Below are 21,399 nucleotides of genomic sequence, written 5' to 3'. Positions count from 1 at the left end.
TTTGCTGCCTCCTCGGGATCAAGGTCAGTCTGAGTTCTGGTTTCCATCCTCAGACTAACGGCCAGGTAGAGCGGTACAACCAGGATTTGGAGACAACACTTCGAGCCTTGTGCAACAAGAACCCCAGAACCTGGTCGTCTCAGCTCCCATGGGCTGAGTATTCCCACAACTCCCTAATCAACACTTCCGGATACTCCCCATTCCAAGCTGCCTATGGTTATCAACCTCCTTTGTTTCCCCACCAGGAACAATTGGCTGCCTCTTCTGGTCCCGCTGCCTTTTTGAGACGCTGTCGTCGCACCTGGAGCAGGTACAGGCTGAAGCTGCTGCAGAACCAGGAGCGGTTCACGGCTGTAGCCAATCGTCGGAGGTCCGCAGCCCCGGAGTACAAGGTGGGGGACAGAGTATGGCTCTCCTCAGCCAATGTTCCTTTTGAAGGGAGGGTCCAGAAAGCTGCAACCCCGTTACATCGGTCCCTACACCATCTCCAAGGTCATCAATCCTGTGTCTGTGGAGCTGGAACTGCCTCGCTCCCTGAGGATCCACCCGGTGTTCCACGTTAGCAAGATTAAGCCTGCCAGGGACTCTTCCCTACAGCCTGCTCCAGCTTCTCCTCCTGGCCCTCGTATCGTGGATGGTGATCCAGTTTATACGGTCAAGTCCCTCCTCGCTTCCAGACGGGTGGGTCGGGGCCTGCAGTACTTGGTCGATTGGGAGGGGTATGGACCGGCGGATCGTCAGTGGATCCCTGGCCGTTACATCGTTGATCCGTCCCTCATCTCTCGCTTCCATCGTGACTACCCTGATCAGCCTCGCCCTCGTCCGTCTGGTAGCCGGTCTTAGCGGGGGGGGTTATGTTATGTGTAGGCCTGACTCCTGCTCAGCTGTCCTGCATCTCTGTTGATTTTCTGTCTGCCTATTTAAGGTGTGTTTGTTTCTGTGCTCAGTGTCGGAGCGTATTCTGTTCTTGGGCCTTCAAGCTTGTGTTTCCCTCTGGCATTAAAGCCCTTCTTTTGGAATTCCATCTGGTTTGAGTTGTTCCTGCCTGCGTCTGGGTTTCCTCCTCTACCTGACCGTAACAAAAAGGGAAAACTTAAAGTTGAGTTAAAGTCTCATCAATAGTCACACCTGAATGTGTGAAATTTGCCTTTCGCCTTCGAACCAACCCTTGAGGGGCGCAGTGAGATGCATTCACAGCTGCACCCAGGGACCCTTTGGTGGTTGAACCCCCCCCCAATCAAACCCTTTATGTTGATCGTCAAGCTGGGAGGCAATAAGTCCTATTTATCTGAGTGTTTGCTGTAGATTTGCAGCCTGTAAATTAACTTGTCAGTGAGCTTTGGCATCATTTCAGTTACTTCAAACCATTTTGCATCAAAGCTTTAAGCTCCTTTCCTGTTTGCACGTTTGCTATTTTTAGATCCTAAAAGAAAGAATGAATCATTAAGAATAACAGAGGAAGGTTGAACCCTTTTAAAAACTTGGTGCTATTGGAGAACTAATCATCATACTTTCAACTGAATGATTCAAACAGTTCAGCTGGCATTAGGCTCTTTCTCTTGTACTTCTTCTAAAAATATTTCTTGTTTTTCTCTAGCTTAGTAGTAATACATTGAGTAAATAATTCAGAATCAAGAATTTATCGTGATAAATACAGAATCAACGGCCTTTTTGGCACCGTCAGGAACACAGGACTCAAAAAAGTGGATTGTAGTAGACAGGCCCCCTCGTCCCTCCTGTCCTTCTCCGTCAAGTCTGCTTCTTTCTGGGCCCATTGTCACTCAGGAGCTCAGGTGGAAGCAAACATCTCAGCAGACAATGAAGAGGCTACAGCTCTCTGACGATGATGGTGAGCCTACTACTCAGTCTATCATTAAATCCTCATCAACAGTCTGGGTTGCTGCTGCCAGATGAGGCTCAGCTGGAAAAACTGAACCTTAAGGAAAAAAAAGACCATAGTTTTTTTTTTTAAAGTCCTATTTTTAAGACCATTTTTGTTTCTTGCAGATTATTTTGTTTATTTAAAGAAAAAAAATTCAAGTTGTAATCAATTTTGAAATAGTTCTATAGTGGGCCTGTTTTTGCAGTCACTTCTCAAATTCACAATATTTAACTGAATCCAGGACCCACCAACAGCCTGCGTCACATTGGACCCCTCCTACCCAAAACACAAGCACTTTATGAGTCTTCTCAGGTAAAAAGTTTAACTCGAAGCATGACAGATGTTATTTCTATTCGCAAAGTTATGGTTCATGCACTTTGAATTCATTTTGTTTTCTTCTGACAATCACAGCAGACACCAAAACACATGTCCTAAATGTGGTGACAGTACAGCCTTTCTGGTATTTCTGCAAAAGACTTCAGCGCGACACGGTTCACGTTACAAGTGAGTGGATGTCATACTCGCAAAGGGCAGCGTGTCCGCTTTGAGTCTGAGCTCCACAGGCAGCGTCCGACTGCTGTCCCCCCTCATCCTTCTGCTCTATCACTCCACAAAGACCTGGAAAACAAAAACCAACAGCTCACACATCAACATTAGAGGCTAGCTTTGCAGCACAGAGGCTCCAACATGGTCCAGCTGCTGAACAAACAGACAAATTCTCTGCCATAATCTGCAGAATTGAAAGATTTATTTAAAGGCAAGGCAAGTTTATTTGTATAGCACAATTCATACACAAAGTAATTCAAGGTGCTTCACAAAACAGAAAAATGCATTAAAATCACAATACATCATAGAAATAATCAACATAAAATTTACTTTAAAAAATAATAAAGCAGGACATGACCTCTGATTTAAATTCAAAAAGTGTGGGGTACCTTCTTCGGCTATAGAACAGTGGATGGCCTTTGCTGGAACCAGAGAGCAGACCTGGAGCTCTCAGCGTCTCTCCTCCACTGGGACGAACGAGCTAATTTTTTTAAATAGCAAATTTAAATTTTGTGATTCCAGAGGCAACCGTCTGTTCTTGAAATCGCCCAATTAACAAAATTATTGTAGAAAAGTTCCAGCATAGTTTGACTTAAGAAACACATTTAAAATACGTCAAATCATTTTGAACTATTTTGAATTTGCATTCTAAACATAGAACCAAAAACGTATTTTTTTTAATAGTGGTTGATTTGCAGGGATACTACCTTGTTCCAACATTTTCCTGACAGCACACAGAGAAAGATTTTACCAGGAGAAGGACAGTTCTGCTCTGTGATGGCTGCCTATGCTGCCACCCCATCAGGGCAGTAACCTCCTGCACCACACCCTACATATATCCGTTCACTTTTTTGCATATAGATTTCTTTTTTCAAACATAACACAAACACACGTTTGAACATAAAGTTTCAGTTTACTTTATTATAACTTTTTTCAATAATTTGCTGTTATGCTTTGAGTTACCAGTGCTGAGGGAACCATTGTTGCTGCTGCTCCCATCTGCTGCTGGAACCATCAAGTCAGGCCTGACACAACAATGCATGCCAGTCAGCAGAGGCCTTACATTCAGCAGGCAGCTAATTGGACTAAACCATCGCCCAGGGGACAAGAAATTCTTTTGTGTTGCTTTACTTTAGTCTCTGTTTTGATTTTCTGTATTTTCATTCATTTGTGTATGTTTTTTACCACAGGATGGACATTAGTTTGGTTTGTTTGCTGTATTTGTCTTAGTCTTTTTAAGTTTCCCCTTGTGTGTCCAGTTGGTCTGATCAGCCGCTCTATATGTTCCCTTGTGTGTGTCTGCTCAGTTGTCCTCTGTTAAATTTAAAGCTTGAGTTAATTTTGTCACTTTGACCTCTTTCAAGGGCCCATTTTTGCCCATTTACATGTTTTGAAAAATAAATATGAAAATTTTTGATAAGATTGTTTGCTGTCCTTGTCTTATACTGCTCAGTCCACCACATGCTCAAAGAACCTTTTGGCAATTTCTAAGAGACTGCAATCCCAGAATCATCCCATTTGAATGAAATGCAACACTTAAAACATGTTTTCAACCATGACAGTCTTTTTTCCTTTCAAGGACAACTGTAAATCTCTTCAAGGTCAACACAAGTCTTAAAAGCACACATTTTTTAACGGAAGGCCCTGAAACTCTGGACAATACTTTTCCATCATACCGCGTTTCCGCCATGTCGAACCAGGAAGAGGCCTCATGGCAGACAGGAGACTCGGTGTCCCCTTGAAGAATTAGTAAATAACTGGGGAGCATGGGGGGGGGGGGGGGGGGGGGGGGGGGTTATTATTTCTTGGCTCTGAATTCTGGAGTGATGCCATGAGTGGGAATGCTAAGGAACTTGAACTCCTCACAGAATGTGATGGTGGGATAAGCAGCAGGTGTGTGCCTGGTGGCTCCTATTAGAGCACCAGGCCTGGAACCAAAAAAGAGCAGGAGCTCCAGAACGGGGGAGAAGACACCCGGATGGAGATAACCCGTGCCACATCAGGGGAGGAGTGATGCACCTCCCGAATCTGTGTGGCATTAGGATTACAAGGTGTGCGGATATGGCGCCGGGACACAGAACCCTGGAAGGGGGAACGAGCTGGATTGACAGGGGGGTGTAGTCACGATGCATTTACTTTGAATTCCACGTTGTTGTCTGTTTTATGGTTTTTAGTACATTTTTTTTTAAGTTAATTTCCCTTTTATTGTGGTTTTTACTCAGGCATCTAAATTGACCAAGAATTCCTCATGTTGGACAGAGCTTCAGACTCCAATTCAGGAAGATTGAAAGGCTCTGTGTCAAAGCGCTAAACTGTTCTCCTGGTCAATCTATGCCCTGCTCCCAGCTGATCAGATTAGTTGTAGTGGCAGAAATAATTCGCCTCTTTGTCACAGCCACACAGTCTGCACACAAAGACAATGCTAAAATTGAGAGAGAGAGACTCTTTACCCACCTGTCTGTGTCCCTGGAGGAGGTTCGGTGTTGAAGTCCACTCCATTATTCTTTACATTGTTTGGGAATGGAAAACAGATAATGAATCATCCCAATAAGTCTCAGGTGGCCCACACAACACAACCCTGACTAAATGAAGTAGAACCCATAAAGCAGTTACAGCACAACACTGGCAATTTTCTGAATTAGATGATACCTGAATCAGATTATTGATTCTGTTATTTAAGGCAATTAGGGCGTTGAAAGCTGGAAAACAACCAGCAAAGCAGCTGCTAAAGGCTGCTTCCTGCTGGAAACCTCTGCTATAGGACCCTGCAAGATTCTTCTAATTAAACTGATGTTTGTCCCAAAATCATTCCCTTTCTTTGTCTATTTGTCGCTGATGTTACGCTTTGTGTTGTTTGCTCTGTTGTATCTTTGTTAAGAAGCATGGGTAGTCTGGAATCTGATCCGTCTGATCAGATGTGTGTTAGCGTGTGTACCTGCAGTAAAGCCTGCAGTCTAGCAGGCTCCCAGTCTCTCAAATAGAAGAGGCAGTCCCTAGGATGGTGAGCATGGAGGCCGGACACACTGCATCCGTCCACTGCACAAGTCTGTCATGAAGACGAGAACAAGTCACTTCTAGAAATCTCTGGAGCTCCTTCATACATGTCAGAAGACGCTCACATCCTGGACCCTTTCGGGGTCACAGGGCTGCTGGGGCCTATCCCGGGCACTCATGGTCAAAGGCAGGGGACATCCTGGACAGGTCGCCAGTCTGTCACAGGGCCACAACAACACACCCACATTCATTCCTAGAGACAACTTAGAGGACCCAATGAAGCTATGAAGCATGTTTTTGGAACGGTGGGAGGAAGGCGGAGATAACCCACGCAAGCAGAGGGAGAACATGCAAACTCCACACAGAAAGGTCCCCCATTGATGTTCGGGGCCTTCTTGCTGTGAGGCAAGAGCACTAACCACTGCGCCACCGTGCTGCCAAAAAACCTTAAAAAAGCTTGCATAAGAGCATGTTTGGGCAGGTGACCCAACAACTGAATTAAAATGATGAGAGGAGGATAAAAAATGGACATAAAGGAGTTATGACTGGACTGGATGAAGGTGGACGGATGGTTAGAGAAGGGGAGAGGATTTGAAAACTAAGGGTAACTAAAGGCAGCATTGAAGATGTGGATGACAGTTATAAGCAAACAGTAATCATGGAAGAAGCAGACTGCTGAATATCTTCAACAGTGAGATATATTCTGAGAAAAGAAATATTTAGGCAAGGAAGGAACAGCTGCACTCAGACACCATGCTAGGATCATAATCTGGCCAAAATAGAAGAGTGAAGCCTAGGAAGCTCCTTGTAGTGCAGGCCGGGTTCCAGCACTCGAAAGTTTTACACAAAGTCAGAATGAAACAACGTCTGATAGCTGGTAGAGATGGAGGATTTAAAGCAGAATCCAGGTGCCAGCGGTACATAGATGCTTACGAGACAGCACAGTACATTACAAGGGGATGGCATTGGCACTGACGAAAGAACCATCTGAGGTTCAGTGCAGACTTACAAAAAGGATGTAGTGATGACATAACACTCCAGGAAATGTGAACTTAAAAAGTTTGAGGAGCTGATAGAAAACCTGCATTGGGGTCTGAAGAGCATGATGGTCTTACCGTGTGGAAGGGGTTGTTACACCCGCTGCAGAACTGATAGCGACACTGGGAGCAGCAGAAATGCATACAGCCTCCTTTAGACAGTGCGTACTGAAAACGACAGTTTGGACAAGCTGGAGGGAAAGAAGGGAGGACGAGGAGGAAGGATGGTCAGAGGGAGGCGGAGAAAACAAAGAAAAGGCAAGTCAATGTTGGGGAAGGGTAACCCTTATGTTGTGTACCAAGAAGCTATCTGTGTCTGATTGGGATTTATTTGCAGATTGTAAAATCTTTTTTAGCAGCTACAGCTCTGGGTTACTGCAGGGAAAACTTTGTTATAACAAAACACAAACAGCAGCTTTGACGCTAAAGGCCATGTCACACAGCCTCTACGTCCATTTTGTGTCTTTTCCATGTATGAAACGTCGGTCTTTCCTGATTCATGTGTGATATATGTCATTCATAAGTGTGTCTTGCGTTTGTCGATCATCGATGTGTGCAGATGTACGTTGAGGGTTTCGGCCGGCGGGTCTCTACCAGAATTCGGTTTAAGCTGTTCAAAATTTTTGGTCGGTTGAGAATTACGCAGTTTACGTGCGTATTTAACATACAGTACAGACCAAAAGTTTGAATGAGAAGGTGTGTCCAAACTCTTGGTCTGTACTGTAGTTTAAACTCAATTATCACTTAAATCTTGCACAATTGTGCAGGATTTTTAAAGGATGCATACGGAAATTTGTGTCTTTCCACGACCGTTCCACGCATGTCTAACGAATGTATAACTTTCATATCGCGTATCCGGCGCACATATCAAGTCAGACATAATTGACGCTGAAAATTTGACTTTTACGTTGATTTACGTGTTCTTTGCATGGTTTATTTGAACGTCTTTGTGGTTTTAACGTGGTTCATTGGTGAGACATTGTTGAAAACTTCACATAAAGATCACACCTTTTCTATTTTTCCCCACATATGTTTATTCACATATGACCAATTTTCATCAATGCAGTATGCACAAAATGTATGTCGTGGCTGTGTGAAACGGCCTTAAAGCAAAAGCCTATTGACAGACAAATGTTTTTTACCCCAACAAGAGTAATGAACACAAAAAAAAGATAGACCGCAAACAGTTAACTATTAGAAAACTAAAACTATCCGTTTGAATACAACAAGGCAAATGATTTAAAAAATGGGTACGATAGAGTGAGACAGAGCTTTATAGGAACTTGGAGATAACAACTGAGCATGACATAGATGAAAATATTCGAAAAGAATTTATGATGAATACAAGAGATTATAAAGCTTCCAACGTTTGTGTTCTGCTGTTCTAGTAAATGCACTTTTAGAGTCCTTTTCACAATGCATTTACAAACTGATGGGAGGGTGGGGCAGCTCTGTTCTCTGTTCCTCAACCCAACCTTTGAAAGGCTAAAGCTTCAGTGTTTTGCCCAAGGATACTTTGACAGCTGTGTCATGTTTAGTTCTCGTATTCACCTCTGTCATGTCTAATTTTGTCATTTTTGGCTTGATTGTGTTCAGTTAAGTTGTCTTTGACATGTCAGAGCTGTCAAAGTGTCCTGGGGCAAGACACTAAAGCATGAGTTTCCTCATTTAGGTTAGGGTTAGCAGCTTAGCCGCTCCCTAATCACAGTTGCTCCTTTGTGCAGGTAGATGAGAAAGAGGGACAGACCTTTATAGGATGAACAGAAATAGACATAAAGAAAATAAATGTATTAAACAGACTGAGTAAAAAAAAGACAATTTCGAACATTATCATGTAACATTATGAGAAGAACTGGACAGCAATTAACCAAACAGTGAACAAAGCAGACTTTTGACAGTATTTTACTTTGAGCTTATTGTGAAACGTGTTTTTTCTTGTTTATTGGGGGATTCATGAACAGGTAAACCTTTAAGGTTTGTGTTAGTAGAGTCGCGTTTTGGCTAAAATGGTTGTTCCTTCATTTATTTTGAAGAACTGACAGAGATAAAGGTTCATCCGCCAAGGCGTGAGAATATATCTTTAACAATTTCTGACCTTAAGTAATGAATGTTACCAACATGAATGCAACTATTACTAACAAATTAAATACAAACAAAGTCCAGGCATTTTCTGTCACTACTTAATGTCTAACGCTGGAAAAAGAAAAACCTTTCACAGACACTTTAATGATTAGAATGAACATGGAAAACACCAGACACTTTGTCTGTGAACCAAGTAAAAGAAGAAAGACAGGAAATCTGTAAACTGTTGATCAGGTTTTCAAAGACAGACAGTTCACAATGAAGGCTTGTGTGTGTGTGTGTGTGTGTGTTTGTGTGCTCACTGATGCCGTTGTCTCGCAGGTATCCCGCCAGGCCCTGCCTCTGGTATTCCGGATCATTTTCCCTCTTCCATGTCTGGTACTGCTCACAGGACAGTCCTTCATGCTGAGGCTCCCACTGCACACACACACACACACAAACAAACCACACACACACCATATATTTACACACACACACACATACATACATTCCAACAGTTGTTGCCCTGTTGGCTTCTTACGCCGGTCTGTCTGCGGTGTGTCTCCCATGCATTGTGTGGAGAGTCCGTCTCATGACTGTCACTTTGTTAAATTGTCTCCGCTGCCCCCCCCAGGTCCCGGAGGAGGACTTATTTCTGCTACCCCTGTGTCATCAACATCCAGACTTAGGCAATCAGACCACATGCCCTCTTCTTCCTCACCGAATCCTTGTAAAATGCATATTTTGTGCAATAAATGATGTTTTTGTACTGCCAAAATTAAAGTTTTGTTGTCCGTGGCGAAAATGGACATCAGTGTCATTCGCGGTGCTAACATGCCGAATTGCATGGGCATGTTACCTTAAATTTTTATTTGAATAATTTTTATTTCTGAAAGTACCGCAGAAGTTTTATTTTGAATCCGGACCCATTTTCTGTTTCGTCTGCTGTTTGCCGCGAAATTGATCTCAACGAACTGGAAATAGAGTAGACCTCCTGCATAACGCTTGCGTTGCGGAGGGACGGACGTCAGACGCAGACATGACGGAGGCGACGTAAACGTTCTGATTGATTATTGAACATTCTATTTCCATGTCAACACAACGGAGACACACTGCAGACTTTAGATTCCCCTGCTCTACCTGCTGCTCATCATTTGGATAGGGTGTGTTTCTCCAACAAGAAGCAGCAGAGACAGGCTTATTACAAAACAACCAGGACATTGGCCTTTGAGGACTGTAGTTTGACACCTGTGGCTTCCAACCTGTCCGTAGTTTGACCCTCAGGTCTGAAGGCGGCAAACATCTACCTAAAAGTAAAGAAACTAACCTGGAAAAACAGAAAAAAGGTTGAACTAAACTACAGATATAGTATAACTTCAAATCTTTAGATGGCTGAGCATGGTTTCGTAGACACAGAACTTCCTAAAAGTCCCTCTTAACACAGGACCTGAGGGATCTTGCATGGACATTAGGGTGGTCCTTCCAGAGGGCTACATTTTCAAATTGATATATTTTCAGCTCCAACCCCTGAAATTTGTTGGAATAGCTGAAAAAAACTCTCCTTGTAAATCTTTTTCCAATTCCAACAACATTTACCCCTCCCTCAATGAGACTGGTATGGTGCCTCAGCAGAAGACTAAGGAGAACTAAGCTGGGTGCCAATAGATGGGCTTAGCAGTCTCAAAGAGAACACTAACAAATATTTGGGACAGAGACTGTAGATTGTATATGGTATATGAATATCGCCTTTTTTAAGAATTTTTTTTTTTCACATAGAACAAAGAGGAATACAAGCATACTCAGTTATATAATGGATGTTTTGAATGTTTACAATTTTCATCATCGTTGATATTTGTTATTTTTCATACATTTAAAATTGTAGATTAAATTGTTTGAGATCAGTTCTGATGTTAAAACTTTCATTCTGATTCTAATTTTCATTTTTATGTTGTTTTTATTCCTTGACAACGCGCGCCCATAGGGGCTGAAGGGGAAAACTTCAAGGTCAATGAGGGAGGGGTAAATATTGTCCAATTGAGACAAAAATTCACAAGGAGAGTTTTCTCAGCTAACCCAACCAACTTCATGGGTTTGAGCTTAGAATTTCCAACTTCCACTTTTAAGGACCACCCCAATGTTGATGCAGAAACCTCAGCACACTCCTTGAGCTTTTGGTGGAGCTGAGGAGCACCTATATCCCACCATACCGGAACTTTTCACATTCACATTACATTGCTGTCTTGAAGCTGAGTCATCGCCTTTGGACTTGAAGTCTTCTTTCTTTAAGTCCAGATGCCATCATTCAACTTCAAGATAACCTCACTTGGATGATTGAGAGTTTTAACCAACATGACATCATCGTAAGCTTCTGAAGGTCTCGTTTTCTGCCATGGGGTAGGTCAACGATGGATTCTTTCAGATCAATTAAAAAAAAGCTTAATCGTTGGGTTTACAGTGCATTTCTAGTTGAACTTTTTATTGTGAAACAAATGCAGGGGATATTTCCAGTGTTTTCTGTCAGGAGCTGAGAAGAATACATTGCAGAGAAACAGGACACTTACTGGCTTCTTACACTGAGCACAGAAACTGTTTCGACACTGGAAGCAGGTGACTTTCAGCTGATCTCCATCGTAGATGAAGCCATAAGAGCACTGAAAGGAGAAAAAACACAGAATCAATTCTCAACTCAGATCTCAGAAGAGGCTGATGTTTTTATTCTACCTTGATGGAATCAACCCGGACGAATGAGACTCTACACAGACACACTTTTCCCTGGGAATATTTCTCAGAATTCTACCTTTGATTTGTAATATTTTGACGTTTTTATGATAAAATAAAGTGCTTGAATTGAAACAACATCCGGTTGCCCATTTCCTGGCGTACCATGGAAATGGGTTTTTCTTGTTTGCAAAAACTAAAATACTCTTGAACTGAAAAAACTGCAATTAATTAATAAATAAATGTGAAAAAAGTGAACAGCATTTTTCTTGGATTTCTCCCTGCCCCTACATCAAGGCAGAACCCGAATTCCTCCCCTACCCCTACGGCTCCTCACTATTGTTAAAATTGAATGGGTATTTGGAGCTTTAGTGGTGTCCAAACTCCTTTTTCTTTTTGGGGAGGAGCCTTATTGACTTAGGGCTGGCTATTCCTCCGCCGGGAGGGTGGTCCGCGTTGCGCTGTGGTGCAGAGGACAAACTCATAGCTTCACGTGGATGTGGTCTGAAGCACAAACGTTTACATTTAATTGTAAGGAATGAATTTTTAAAGTTGTGTATTTTCGGAGTGATGGCAGCTCCGTGCTAACGTAGCTGACCGACTGCTGTTCATGAGTGGTAGTATATATGGAGTGGTAGTAACGTCTGGATTTAAAGACACTATTTTTTTCCATATCTCTCCATTTGGAGGGATAAATGTGGGGGTAGGGAGAAACCGGAGGGGTGGGGAAGAAATCTGGATTCGGCCAAAGAGTCTGGGTTTCATCTAGATGTTACAAAATTCACACAAAACTATGATCACCCCTCTGCACGTTTCCATCCCTGCAGTCTGCGCCATCTTCCTTGTCCCTTCACTACCTTGTTCTCCCCTCCATCACTGCATTTTGACCCTGATCTAAAATCGGAATTACGTGACACACAAATCACAGTGTAACTGCAAAGTGGCTCTGCAAAGGTGAGGCTGTCCCTCAGACAGGAAGAAAGCTAAAAAAAAATTGATCTGCAGGCCGACACAGAGAGGACTATCAGAAGACATTTTCAGTCCAAACGAATGAAACCAGAAAGACGATGCTCGAATGTTTTGGCTCACTCAGGTGTAAAGACACTCAGGTGACTGAGACTCACATGACAGCACCACAGGAACTTGGGGTCTTTGATCAGAGCCTGCTCCGTCAGCTTCTTGTGGAACAGCTCGTACACTTCGGGCTCCAGACACTCTCGAAGCTGAGATTCAGAGCAGGAAGCTGAGCAGCTTAAATAGGAGGTCCCTCACCCCACTCCTATAAACAATGGCCGTTAGCTTCCTACCTGGATGTCCAGGGTGGAGAAGTAGCTGTTGAGGTGTTCGGGATCATTGATGTCAGGCTCCCAGCAGACAGGACACACCATGTCTCTGATGTGTTTGTCTCTCACAGCAATGGTGAAGTGCTGCTGGAAACAATCGCAGCACACGGAGCACTGGCAGGACGTCAGAGACTGCATCTGCGAGGAGGTTCGGGATGTCAGCGGGGATCCAGCACAGTTCGGCCTCAGAGGGACACGACCTCTGTACCTTACTGTGGGGGAAGACGGACAGGCAGATGGGGCACTCTTTGGCCAGAACCCTCCTGATGAATTCCCTGTCGTGGGACTCCCTGACAGCCTGCACCACGTCTTCCAGGGAATACGGGGCGCTGTGCTCCAGGAGCAGGGACAGAGCCAGCTCACAGCGCCCCCAGCTGGGAAGATCGTAAACTGCGAGCAGCCTGCGACAAACCCGCTGAAAGAGAAGAGGAGAGCAGTCTTACATGTAGACGAGGATGCCAGTCTGCTGAATCCTTACTCTGCAGAGATGACCTATTCCTGCAGAACTTTTCTCCTACTTGTCCTTTTATACTTCAGTGTATTAATACTAAAGGAATTCCTGCAGTAATCTGAGCATCCGAAAAAACAGACCACCCAGTTCTCACCACCCATGGTTATGTTGGTACATTGTCATTTCCTGACATCTTTTGATACAGGTGTTCAGCTTCAGCAGCAAATCTCATGAATGCAGACGTCTGACCTCCTAACGTGGGTTTGAGCATCCAGTGGATGGCCAATTTAGCAGCAGACCTAATGTCATGAAATTCCCCTGCTGCTGTGTCAGGTAAAAACGTGTACAAGTAGCATTTTGAACTGCTGAGAGAGCAAGTCCATGTTTTATGTTATTGCAGATTTAAGGGTTTATGGTACAACGTCCTGCTTTCAGCGCCAGACCTCCAAACAGGAGCTGGAGTCAAAAACACGGAGCACAGAAGTTGGAGTACCATGCTTCAAACTCAGCTTGTCTCCTCTTTCAGCGACAGTTGGACATCCTTGTTCTGGAATTCTGACAGGTAAGTGGGACCATAACGTCAGAGGTCAGCAGCTCTCACCTGTTTGTCAGGGTGGTGTATGTCAACAGGGGGGTCAGGCTTGTCGCTCCAAATGCGCATGTGGAAGGCCTCCAGGAGGGGCCTCTGCAGCAGCGCCAGAGCCCCCCTGAGCTCGCCACCACTCTGCCTCAGCGCCTCATGACAGCGAGCGTCGTCCCTGAAGCCAAGCACTTGTAGCTCTTCCACCTGGGAGGGGGCACAGGAAGCCAGAGGCATCTCATAACAATGACACAAATCACCTACTGTCCAACTGTACAATGAGAGCACGTGTCACCTTAGCAAGTCTGTCCCTGAGAGCTTGTTTAGCGGCTTTCTCTGTGTCGCCCCCTGCTGTCAGCCAGGCCTGCTTGGCTTCGGCTCTAGACAGCTGGACCAGAGGGGTGGGAGGTTTCCCCCCGGGAGGAGTTTCACATGGCTGCAGAACAAGATAAAACTGATGGCACGGGTATCCGAAAGAACGGAGAATATCTGCTGATGATGGGAGCACACTGACAGCATCCTCCTTGCAGATCCGCTCAGACGTGGACTGTGAGGATGAAGTTGCTACCAGCATCCGGATCTGATCCAAAAGCAGGGGGAGCTCCATCTTTAGCCACTTACTGGAGAGGTTGCAGCTTTCTTCAGAGACCTTCATGCTTGTGTACACCTCTTCTGGACTCAGGCCTCTCTTTTCTCCATCCTGCCAAACACAAGAACACACATTAGTTGAGGTTAAGGCCTCATGTGGAAACAGTCTAGGAAGCTGACTTGCCCTTATCAGGTGTATCAGCTTCTCGCCCTCCTCTTTCATCCTTTTTTGCCTCCAAGAATCAGCATCTTCTGAGGCCGGCTTTTTGGGTTTGATTGGCAGGGCGGGAACTCGTCTGACGGGTGAGGGGGGGCGGAGCTTCACTGGTAGGGGTGGGGGCTCTGGACGATTGAGGTCACACATCTCACACATTGTGGCGGGAGAGTAGTTGAGATATGTGCAGAACTGACACACCCACTGAGACACAGAAACACCGGTCATTAACCAAAGTCTGCCTCTGTCACACATTTGTCTGAGTGCACGCATATATTATGGGATGTCTTCCAGGAAAATTGATGTCACGTTCATGTGTTGAATCCCCTTCTAGTAGCAAATTTATAGAAAACAGAGACAGCAGATGTTTTTTGTTCTCAAAAGGCCACTGGAGGCTGGTTGCAAACAGAAGCAGTGTCCTATTTACTTCCATTAGAAATCAAATTTGACCCTAAATATAACCCCTGTCCGGCCTATTCTTTAAGATCAAATTTGTGCATTACAGGGGGAGCCTTTCCTTGGTTAGCTAGGGTCACGGAGGACTTAAAAACACAAAATTGACTTTGGCGCCACCCAATCACCTATTTTTGGAGTTTTGAGTTGGGTGGAGTAAACTCCTCCCACATGGCTGAACCACGTCAGGTTTAATTCTTACAATTCATAATCCTAAGGGTGATGTTGGATCAGACTAGTGCACATAGGTCTATGATCACCGCAGTGCCTGTTACTGACCTGGCTGTCAGGGTCACCGGGCATGCCCAAAACAGGTGCTGGAGGTCTGGGAGGGGTGACAGGTGGATGTGATGGAGTTACCAGAGGGCGCGTGGCCAAACGAGGTCTTTCACACACCTCACACAGTACGCTGCTGCCGGCATTCATCACCGTGCAGCTCTTACACTGCCATTCTGAAGGACAGGGACAGATTCATTTTAAAATGAATACGAGCAAACAGCTGCAACAAAAACGTCACCAAAAATACAAAACTCTACAATTCCGTGGTTGGGATTAGAAAAGAGCACCATTACGGTTTTGGCTTTCTGATGCTTACACTTCTGAGATAAGTTTTTGATGTGAAACAAAAGCTGAAAGCAGTGATGGAGCTCAAATCACAAACAAAGAACGCAGTGAAAATCACACAGCCTCTCAGGAAAGAACGAACACAGCCACCAGGTCACTAGGTTTCCAAAAACTCAGACTAAAAAGAGAAAAAGACCTAAAGAATATCACAAACCACTGAGAGTTGCAGGCTGATTCTCATCTTTGTTCAGTCCCAGGCGAGGGTGTTCACAGTCCTCACACAGCACACACCGATCCGAATTCACCTTGGAACAATGAGTGCAGCACCAGGTGGAAGAACTGAAAGAGGAGACACAATCCAGTTCATCCTTAACCAAGCAACTGCATTATTTCCAAGCCTTTTTCATCCTCAATACAATCCAACAGCACGTCCTTTCAGTGTACAACGCACTTATTCAATCAGAGGAACAGAAGAAGCGCAGTGCAGAGATGCAGGTGTCTCCTGCTTGGAGGCCATGAGTCTCATAATGGCCACAAAGAGACTCAAAGATGCTGAACAAAAAAAAGGCAGTCTTCATAGGTTGGTTGTAAATGAAAGCTAATGAGTACAGAACAATGCTGCTCAATGCAAAACAATCCCACAAGGAAAATGGAGACCAGAGATCATATGGATGCTCCTGACCTCTGACTGGTCCTCGCTTTGGAAGAGGACCATGATGAGATGACGGTTCGGCGGTGGCTGGCCCTCTCAGGGGAAGAATGATGGACCCTGTCACATTCGGAGCAGAGGCCCTGCAGGCAGGTGAGGCAGTGGGCGGAGATCCGGAAAATTCCACAAATGCTGCAGTTCTCTGAAATACAGAATAACGTGAGCATACCAGTCAGAAAGAATCATATAAAAGATCAAATCTTCATCCCATGTATGCATGAGAGGGTTTCCTCAGGTTGTGGACTACATACACTACGACTACTACAGTTCACGACTACATTTCCTCACCAGGATGTTTGCTCGAGGTGGAGGAAAAGATCTCCAAAGCCTTGAGACTCTGGTGCTTGATGGACAGAGACTGTGGCTGGCTGCTCTTCCTGGAGGAGCAATGCTGGAGGGGAAACGCCAGAGACTTGGTCTGACTGGCTGGATGGCATGTTGCTCGGGGGGAGTTGTAGAGCACTGCATCAGTGTTAAGACCAATGTCCTAGAACGAGAACAATTAGGTTTGTAAAGCAGCCCACACCACGTCACAAGACCACACAAAAGACAAGTTTGAATATCGAAAAACAGATGAATTTACTGTCCTTGTGTCAAACAAAACATCTACAGCTGCAGTCACCACATGAACTATCTGCTGTAAGGAAAGTACACACAATGCTGCTTTTATTTTAAAATAAACTAGTCTTTAATGATGGAAAACTGCCCTTTTCTGTAGACAACAACAATCTACGTTTGAGGGATTGCCTCTACAATGCTTCAACTCTTGTTGCGGAACTCAAGTGCCATGCAGTCTTGGGTTAGGCCTGGACAACCCAAAAACTCACAGCACCCGTCCGGGTCAACCCCCGGTACGGGTGCATGCAACCAAGACATTTGTGTTCCTTATGAAGAACCATCAGTTTTTAGCGGGCTTTTCTCCAAAGCTCTTCACCACAGAGGCCAAAATCTGCAAAAGCCTTGGGGGTCATTCAATGAACCTGAAATCAATGCTGTTCTGCAGTCATTTTTAAATCCATCATGGCCATGAAAACAGTGATTTTGGTGCTGCAGGGGTGCTTACCTTGTGTCTCAGTGTGGGAATTATTCTCTCATAAAACTCAGGGTGGGGGTGAGTCTCCTTAAATGAAAAGAAAAAGAATTGAACACAGTTTTTTTGCAAAAACAGTCCAAATCTTTATTTCAAATAAAATGTTTTATTCTTTGAAAGTCAACTAAACGGATTAAAAGAAATGTGATTACATAGAAAAACTTCACACCTTTATGAGCATTTCCAGTTCCATCCTGAGGCTCATGACTTCAAGTGTTACTGCGGCAACCTTACCCACATCAGGATCTGTGACGTCACTGGGGAAGCTGAGCCCGTCTGGCTGCTGATTGGTGTAACCATAGAGACAGAGCACTGCTCGGCCTCCCTGGAACCAGACCGAGATGCAAAATCACCAAGTCATTTGCTTGCTAGAAAAACTCAAGACTGCACAGCTGAGAAAACCTTTGTGATCAGCTACTTCTTGGCATTTTCGTGGACAGCCTCACATTCCATTAGAATCTGACAATCAATCAAATTGATCAAAGGTTGTTGTACAACAGAAAATCCCCACACACAGTACAAGGGCAGAGTGTCATGGTTTGCCCGTTGTATTTGGTTGGCTGTGAGTTTTCTGGGATACCGGTTTCTTCTTGGTTTCTCCATGAAGCTGGCTGGAATCAACTCTTTGTTTTCGTTCCTAAAGTAGATTCCTTTCAGTTCTCACTGTTAGAGCGTCTCATGTGTTTTCGCTTCAGATGTCTCAAGCGTAAATCCTAAAGGCCTAGTAGTTGTTTATTTGTCAGTCCCTAGTTCTCTTTTCCACAACAGCTAGCATTTTTTAAACCTTCCACCAGTCTCTGCTGGTTCTATTCTTACTTTTGAAATGGACTGTAATGAAATGCTAAAAGAGTTTATCCAGATTGTATTCTTCTGAAATTCACTCAAACAATTCTCTATTCCCAACGAATAATAAACTATTGGGATTTTTAATATTTGTAATCGAAAAGATATAAATACAGACTGTTAGTTGTGATTCTAATAGTGATCATTGAGGAGCACTGTCATTGGACTTTAACTAAAACAAGACTATGGATTTGTGTTTGTGAAACGGTTGCATTTCCTCCTTTTAGGAGCCTGATCTTTTTTTTACATGTCTGCAGTTAAACTCCCACAAACTGGTATAAGTCATAAAATATTGTTTGCTAACCTGAATAGCATCAACAGTGGCCTTGAACACTGGGTTGTTGTGTTTGACCGTCCTCCAGTACTTTGGTCTGTTGGGGTTGGTCAAATTACAGCCATACTTTTCTAGAATGTTGAGTGCTGTAGAGAACCTCTGAAGGGATGCAAGGGTCTGCAGAAGAAGCATGAAATGGAAAATTCAAATGCCAGGTGTACAATGCTCCATAGGTACAAGGTAAACTAGAAGAATAAGAACAAGCTGTATGAGGACATGTGGAGTATTTTTAGAGACATTCTAAATCAGTATCTGTGATGTAAAACCTTATAAATCCATTTTTTTCCACAGGAAAAAAAACCTGTGCATATTACAGATCATACAACCCTCAATGTGATACCATCAACTAAGATACAGTTTCACTGATTGGTTCCAAATGTCCATTTGGGATTGATGCACAAGAAATAGTGCATCAGCAAAACCAGAAACTATTTGGGCAGTGTTGCATTATTCAAATAACCAACACTGCTGTAACTTACTCCAGCAGGTTGTGAAAGACATCAATTCTTAGATATTAATGAGATTCTTACCTCCTTCCTGTTGGTGCCAAAGCTGTTCTCCCTGACCATGTTTTCCGCGGCGATGTGCTGATATTTGGAGCAAGGCGGTAAGGGCAGGTTTGCCATCGCAATCACACCAGACCGCACATCCACCACTCTGCCCCCCGAATACAGACAGACCTCGGCCTGACCCCGCACATCCTGCAGCTGCTCTGACAGTGATGCCATCCTGCACAGACATAAACACGGGTCAACAACATGGTAACAGGTCAACAAGTTAATAAATGGTTTGGCAACAAGCCATGGTAATGTTGATGAACATTACCATAACCTTTACCCTATTTCCAATGTACTTTAGGCGGCAGTTTAGCTCAGGCAGGAGAGCAGGTCGTCCAACAACCGAAGGGTTGGCGGATAGTGGGATAAATAAAGTATCAATTATTTTTATCTCCCACCTATTGGATAAAGTAGTTGCCAAAACTACTCCATTCTAACTTAACTCACTCTTTGAGACATTTCAGTCTGGTTTCCGTCCCCGTAACAGCCCTGAAACTGGTCTCAACATAATCACTAATGACGTCCTCCTATCTGTGAACTCTGGCTCACTGTCTATTCTCATCGTCCTTGACCTCAGCGTGGCTTTCGGCACCATCCCCCACTCCATCCTCCTTCAGAGACTCTCATCCATTGGCATTGTCCACACTACCTTAGACTGGTTCATATTCTATGACTCCGGCCTCACACAGTGTGTTCAACTTCACTCCCTCTGGTCTCAGCCCTCCCTTGTGACTTTTGGTGTGCCCCCAAGGCAACCCCTCCTTTTCATCGTGTACCTCCTTTCTCTTGGAGAGACCTTCCGTAAATTCAATATTCAGTTCCATTGTTGTGCCGACGACACCCAACTATACCTAGCAACCAAATCCAACTTCACCCTTCCCCCCACAATCTATGGAAGCATTTCTGTTGCATAATTCAAAATAAAAGTCAAAACCAGAAATGTTTTTTCATTTTCTAAATGAAGCTGCATTTTTTGATTCAAAATTAATATGAAAAAGCAATCCACCAAAAGGCTTTTTCATGTTCTTCCTCAACACTGCTTATTCTGTCACTTAATTAAAATGACAAAGAAAGTGGTGTTTGACATTTAATTTTCGAAAAGTTCTCTGGTAAATGTGTAGCAAAATTCATTTAGAAATGTCTAATTTGATCATTAAAATGGATTAACAGAAATGCTTTTCCATTTTCACAATGTAACTGCATCAAATGACTCAAAATTAAAATGAAAAAGCAATTCTTCAAAATGCTTTTTCATTATATACTTAAAACCGCTCATTTTGTGTCATAATTAAAGTGAAAATCCAAAGAGGGGATTGCATTTGCGTTTTCACATCCACCCCGCAAAAAGTGTAGCATAAGTCAATACCAGTCAGCATTTCTAGGGGGGAGGCGGGGCGATGACGTCAGTGCTCACTCGGTGTGGCTAAATGCTCTGCGCAAGCCAAGCATGTCTGATCAGTGCAGCCGGACTCTTCGTGTTTGTGTGAAGGGAAGTGAAGGGTGCTTTGTAATGTACAACGCTCCGGAGGACGATTCAGACCTCAGTCCGTCTGACTGTGTCTCCCGTGGAAACAGAGTCTCTGAGCAGAAAAGTAGCTTTGAGGCGGCTTTTGAAGGCGGAATTGCCGCTTCGGGCAGTCCTGAGAAACCATGCAATCATGTGAATTTGTGTTTCCAATCTTGTCCAGACAAAATAAAGGCTGAAGTTTTTCCCACATATTTACAGCCAAGATGCACATTGTGGCATTATGCCCGCAGTACGAAGTTTAAATGCATCAGAAGCTAATTGTTGTTGTTGACACGTCTTAGCTGGATCCCAAACCCTTCTCCTGAATCTTATGTTTTTTTAAATTTTAATCGATACAATAATTATAAATCTGGTTTTAATTTTTTCCTCTCGGGTTAATGCGGGACAGCTTTCAGACTCAGAGAGAGAAATGGAAAACTGCTGCAGTGGCCGTCATCCCTGGAAGCTGAAGCAGAGACTCTCTGGGAGAATCTCTGGGATGAACTCAAACACGGAAACATGATTATGATGTAGAACTCTTTAAAACAAATAAACATGATCTCTCCACATTCTCAGTGTCTTCCATGCATTGTAAGTGAGATAGTGAGTGACAGAGACACCGCTCCATGTAGCGATCCGGCTAAAAACATTAGCTGGTAGCTCCTCCCACACTCGGCCTGGTGCGTTCACGGAGCTCCAGTACATAGAAGCTTCGCAGAACTCCAACAGCCACACAGTCAGGTGATATATTTTCATAAAAAAAATAAGAACTGCCAAACAGACCCTAAAACCATTACAATTTTGCCTACTCCCCTAAAGCCATTTTTACCTTCAAATTTAGAACCAAAACCGCCCAATCTGGCAACACTGCCGGGAGGGCAAAGTGCGCAGAAGAACAGTCAGCACTGACGTCATCGCCCCGCCTCCC

General features: G+C 44.0%; 1 protein-coding gene across 2 annotated transcripts in view; it reads right to left on the bottom strand.

Annotated features, from left to right (window-relative positions):
* The window catches only part of LOC101155382 (E3 ubiquitin-protein ligase RNF31), a 29,171-nt gene that overhangs the window by 5,549 nt on the left and 2,223 nt on the right, over positions 1 to 21,399 (bottom strand). For both annotated transcript variants that reach the window (XM_020710743.3, XM_023964925.2), the window contains 21 exons: positions 18,938 to 19,136; positions 18,378 to 18,524; positions 17,400 to 17,555; positions 17,204 to 17,260; positions 16,429 to 16,627; positions 16,114 to 16,282; positions 15,646 to 15,770; positions 15,147 to 15,319; positions 14,385 to 14,618; positions 14,127 to 14,312; positions 13,908 to 14,048; positions 13,634 to 13,819; positions 12,790 to 12,996; positions 12,546 to 12,719; positions 12,363 to 12,461; positions 11,082 to 11,171; positions 8,844 to 8,958; positions 6,538 to 6,650; positions 5,364 to 5,474; positions 4,883 to 4,931; positions 2,404 to 2,500 (listed from right to left, as the gene is read on the bottom strand). In XM_020710743.3, coding sequence (XP_020566402.1) covers positions 2,404 to 2,500; positions 4,883 to 4,931; positions 5,364 to 5,474; positions 6,538 to 6,650; positions 8,844 to 8,958; positions 11,082 to 11,171; positions 12,363 to 12,461; positions 12,546 to 12,719; positions 12,790 to 12,996; positions 13,634 to 13,819; positions 13,908 to 14,048; positions 14,127 to 14,312; positions 14,385 to 14,618; positions 15,147 to 15,319; positions 15,646 to 15,770; positions 16,114 to 16,282; positions 16,429 to 16,627; positions 17,204 to 17,260; positions 17,400 to 17,555; positions 18,378 to 18,524; positions 18,938 to 19,135 — 3,026 coding nt within the window. In that variant the 5' untranslated portion in view covers position 19,136. The remainder of the gene's footprint in view (positions 1 to 2,403; positions 2,501 to 4,882; positions 4,932 to 5,363; positions 5,475 to 6,537; positions 6,651 to 8,843; positions 8,959 to 11,081; positions 11,172 to 12,362; positions 12,462 to 12,545; positions 12,720 to 12,789; positions 12,997 to 13,633; positions 13,820 to 13,907; positions 14,049 to 14,126; positions 14,313 to 14,384; positions 14,619 to 15,146; positions 15,320 to 15,645; positions 15,771 to 16,113; positions 16,283 to 16,428; positions 16,628 to 17,203; positions 17,261 to 17,399; positions 17,556 to 18,377; positions 18,525 to 18,937; positions 19,137 to 21,399) is intronic.

The sequence above is a fragment of the Oryzias latipes genome, chromosome 17 (genome assembly GCF_053564925.1).
Source record: "Oryzias latipes strain Hd-rR chromosome 17, Olatipes_Hd-rR_3.1".
NCBI lineage: Eukaryota > Metazoa > Chordata > Actinopteri > Beloniformes > Adrianichthyidae > Oryzias > Oryzias latipes.
Note: the sequence above shows the minus strand (reverse complement) of the source record. Positions and strands in the feature narration are given on the sequence as shown.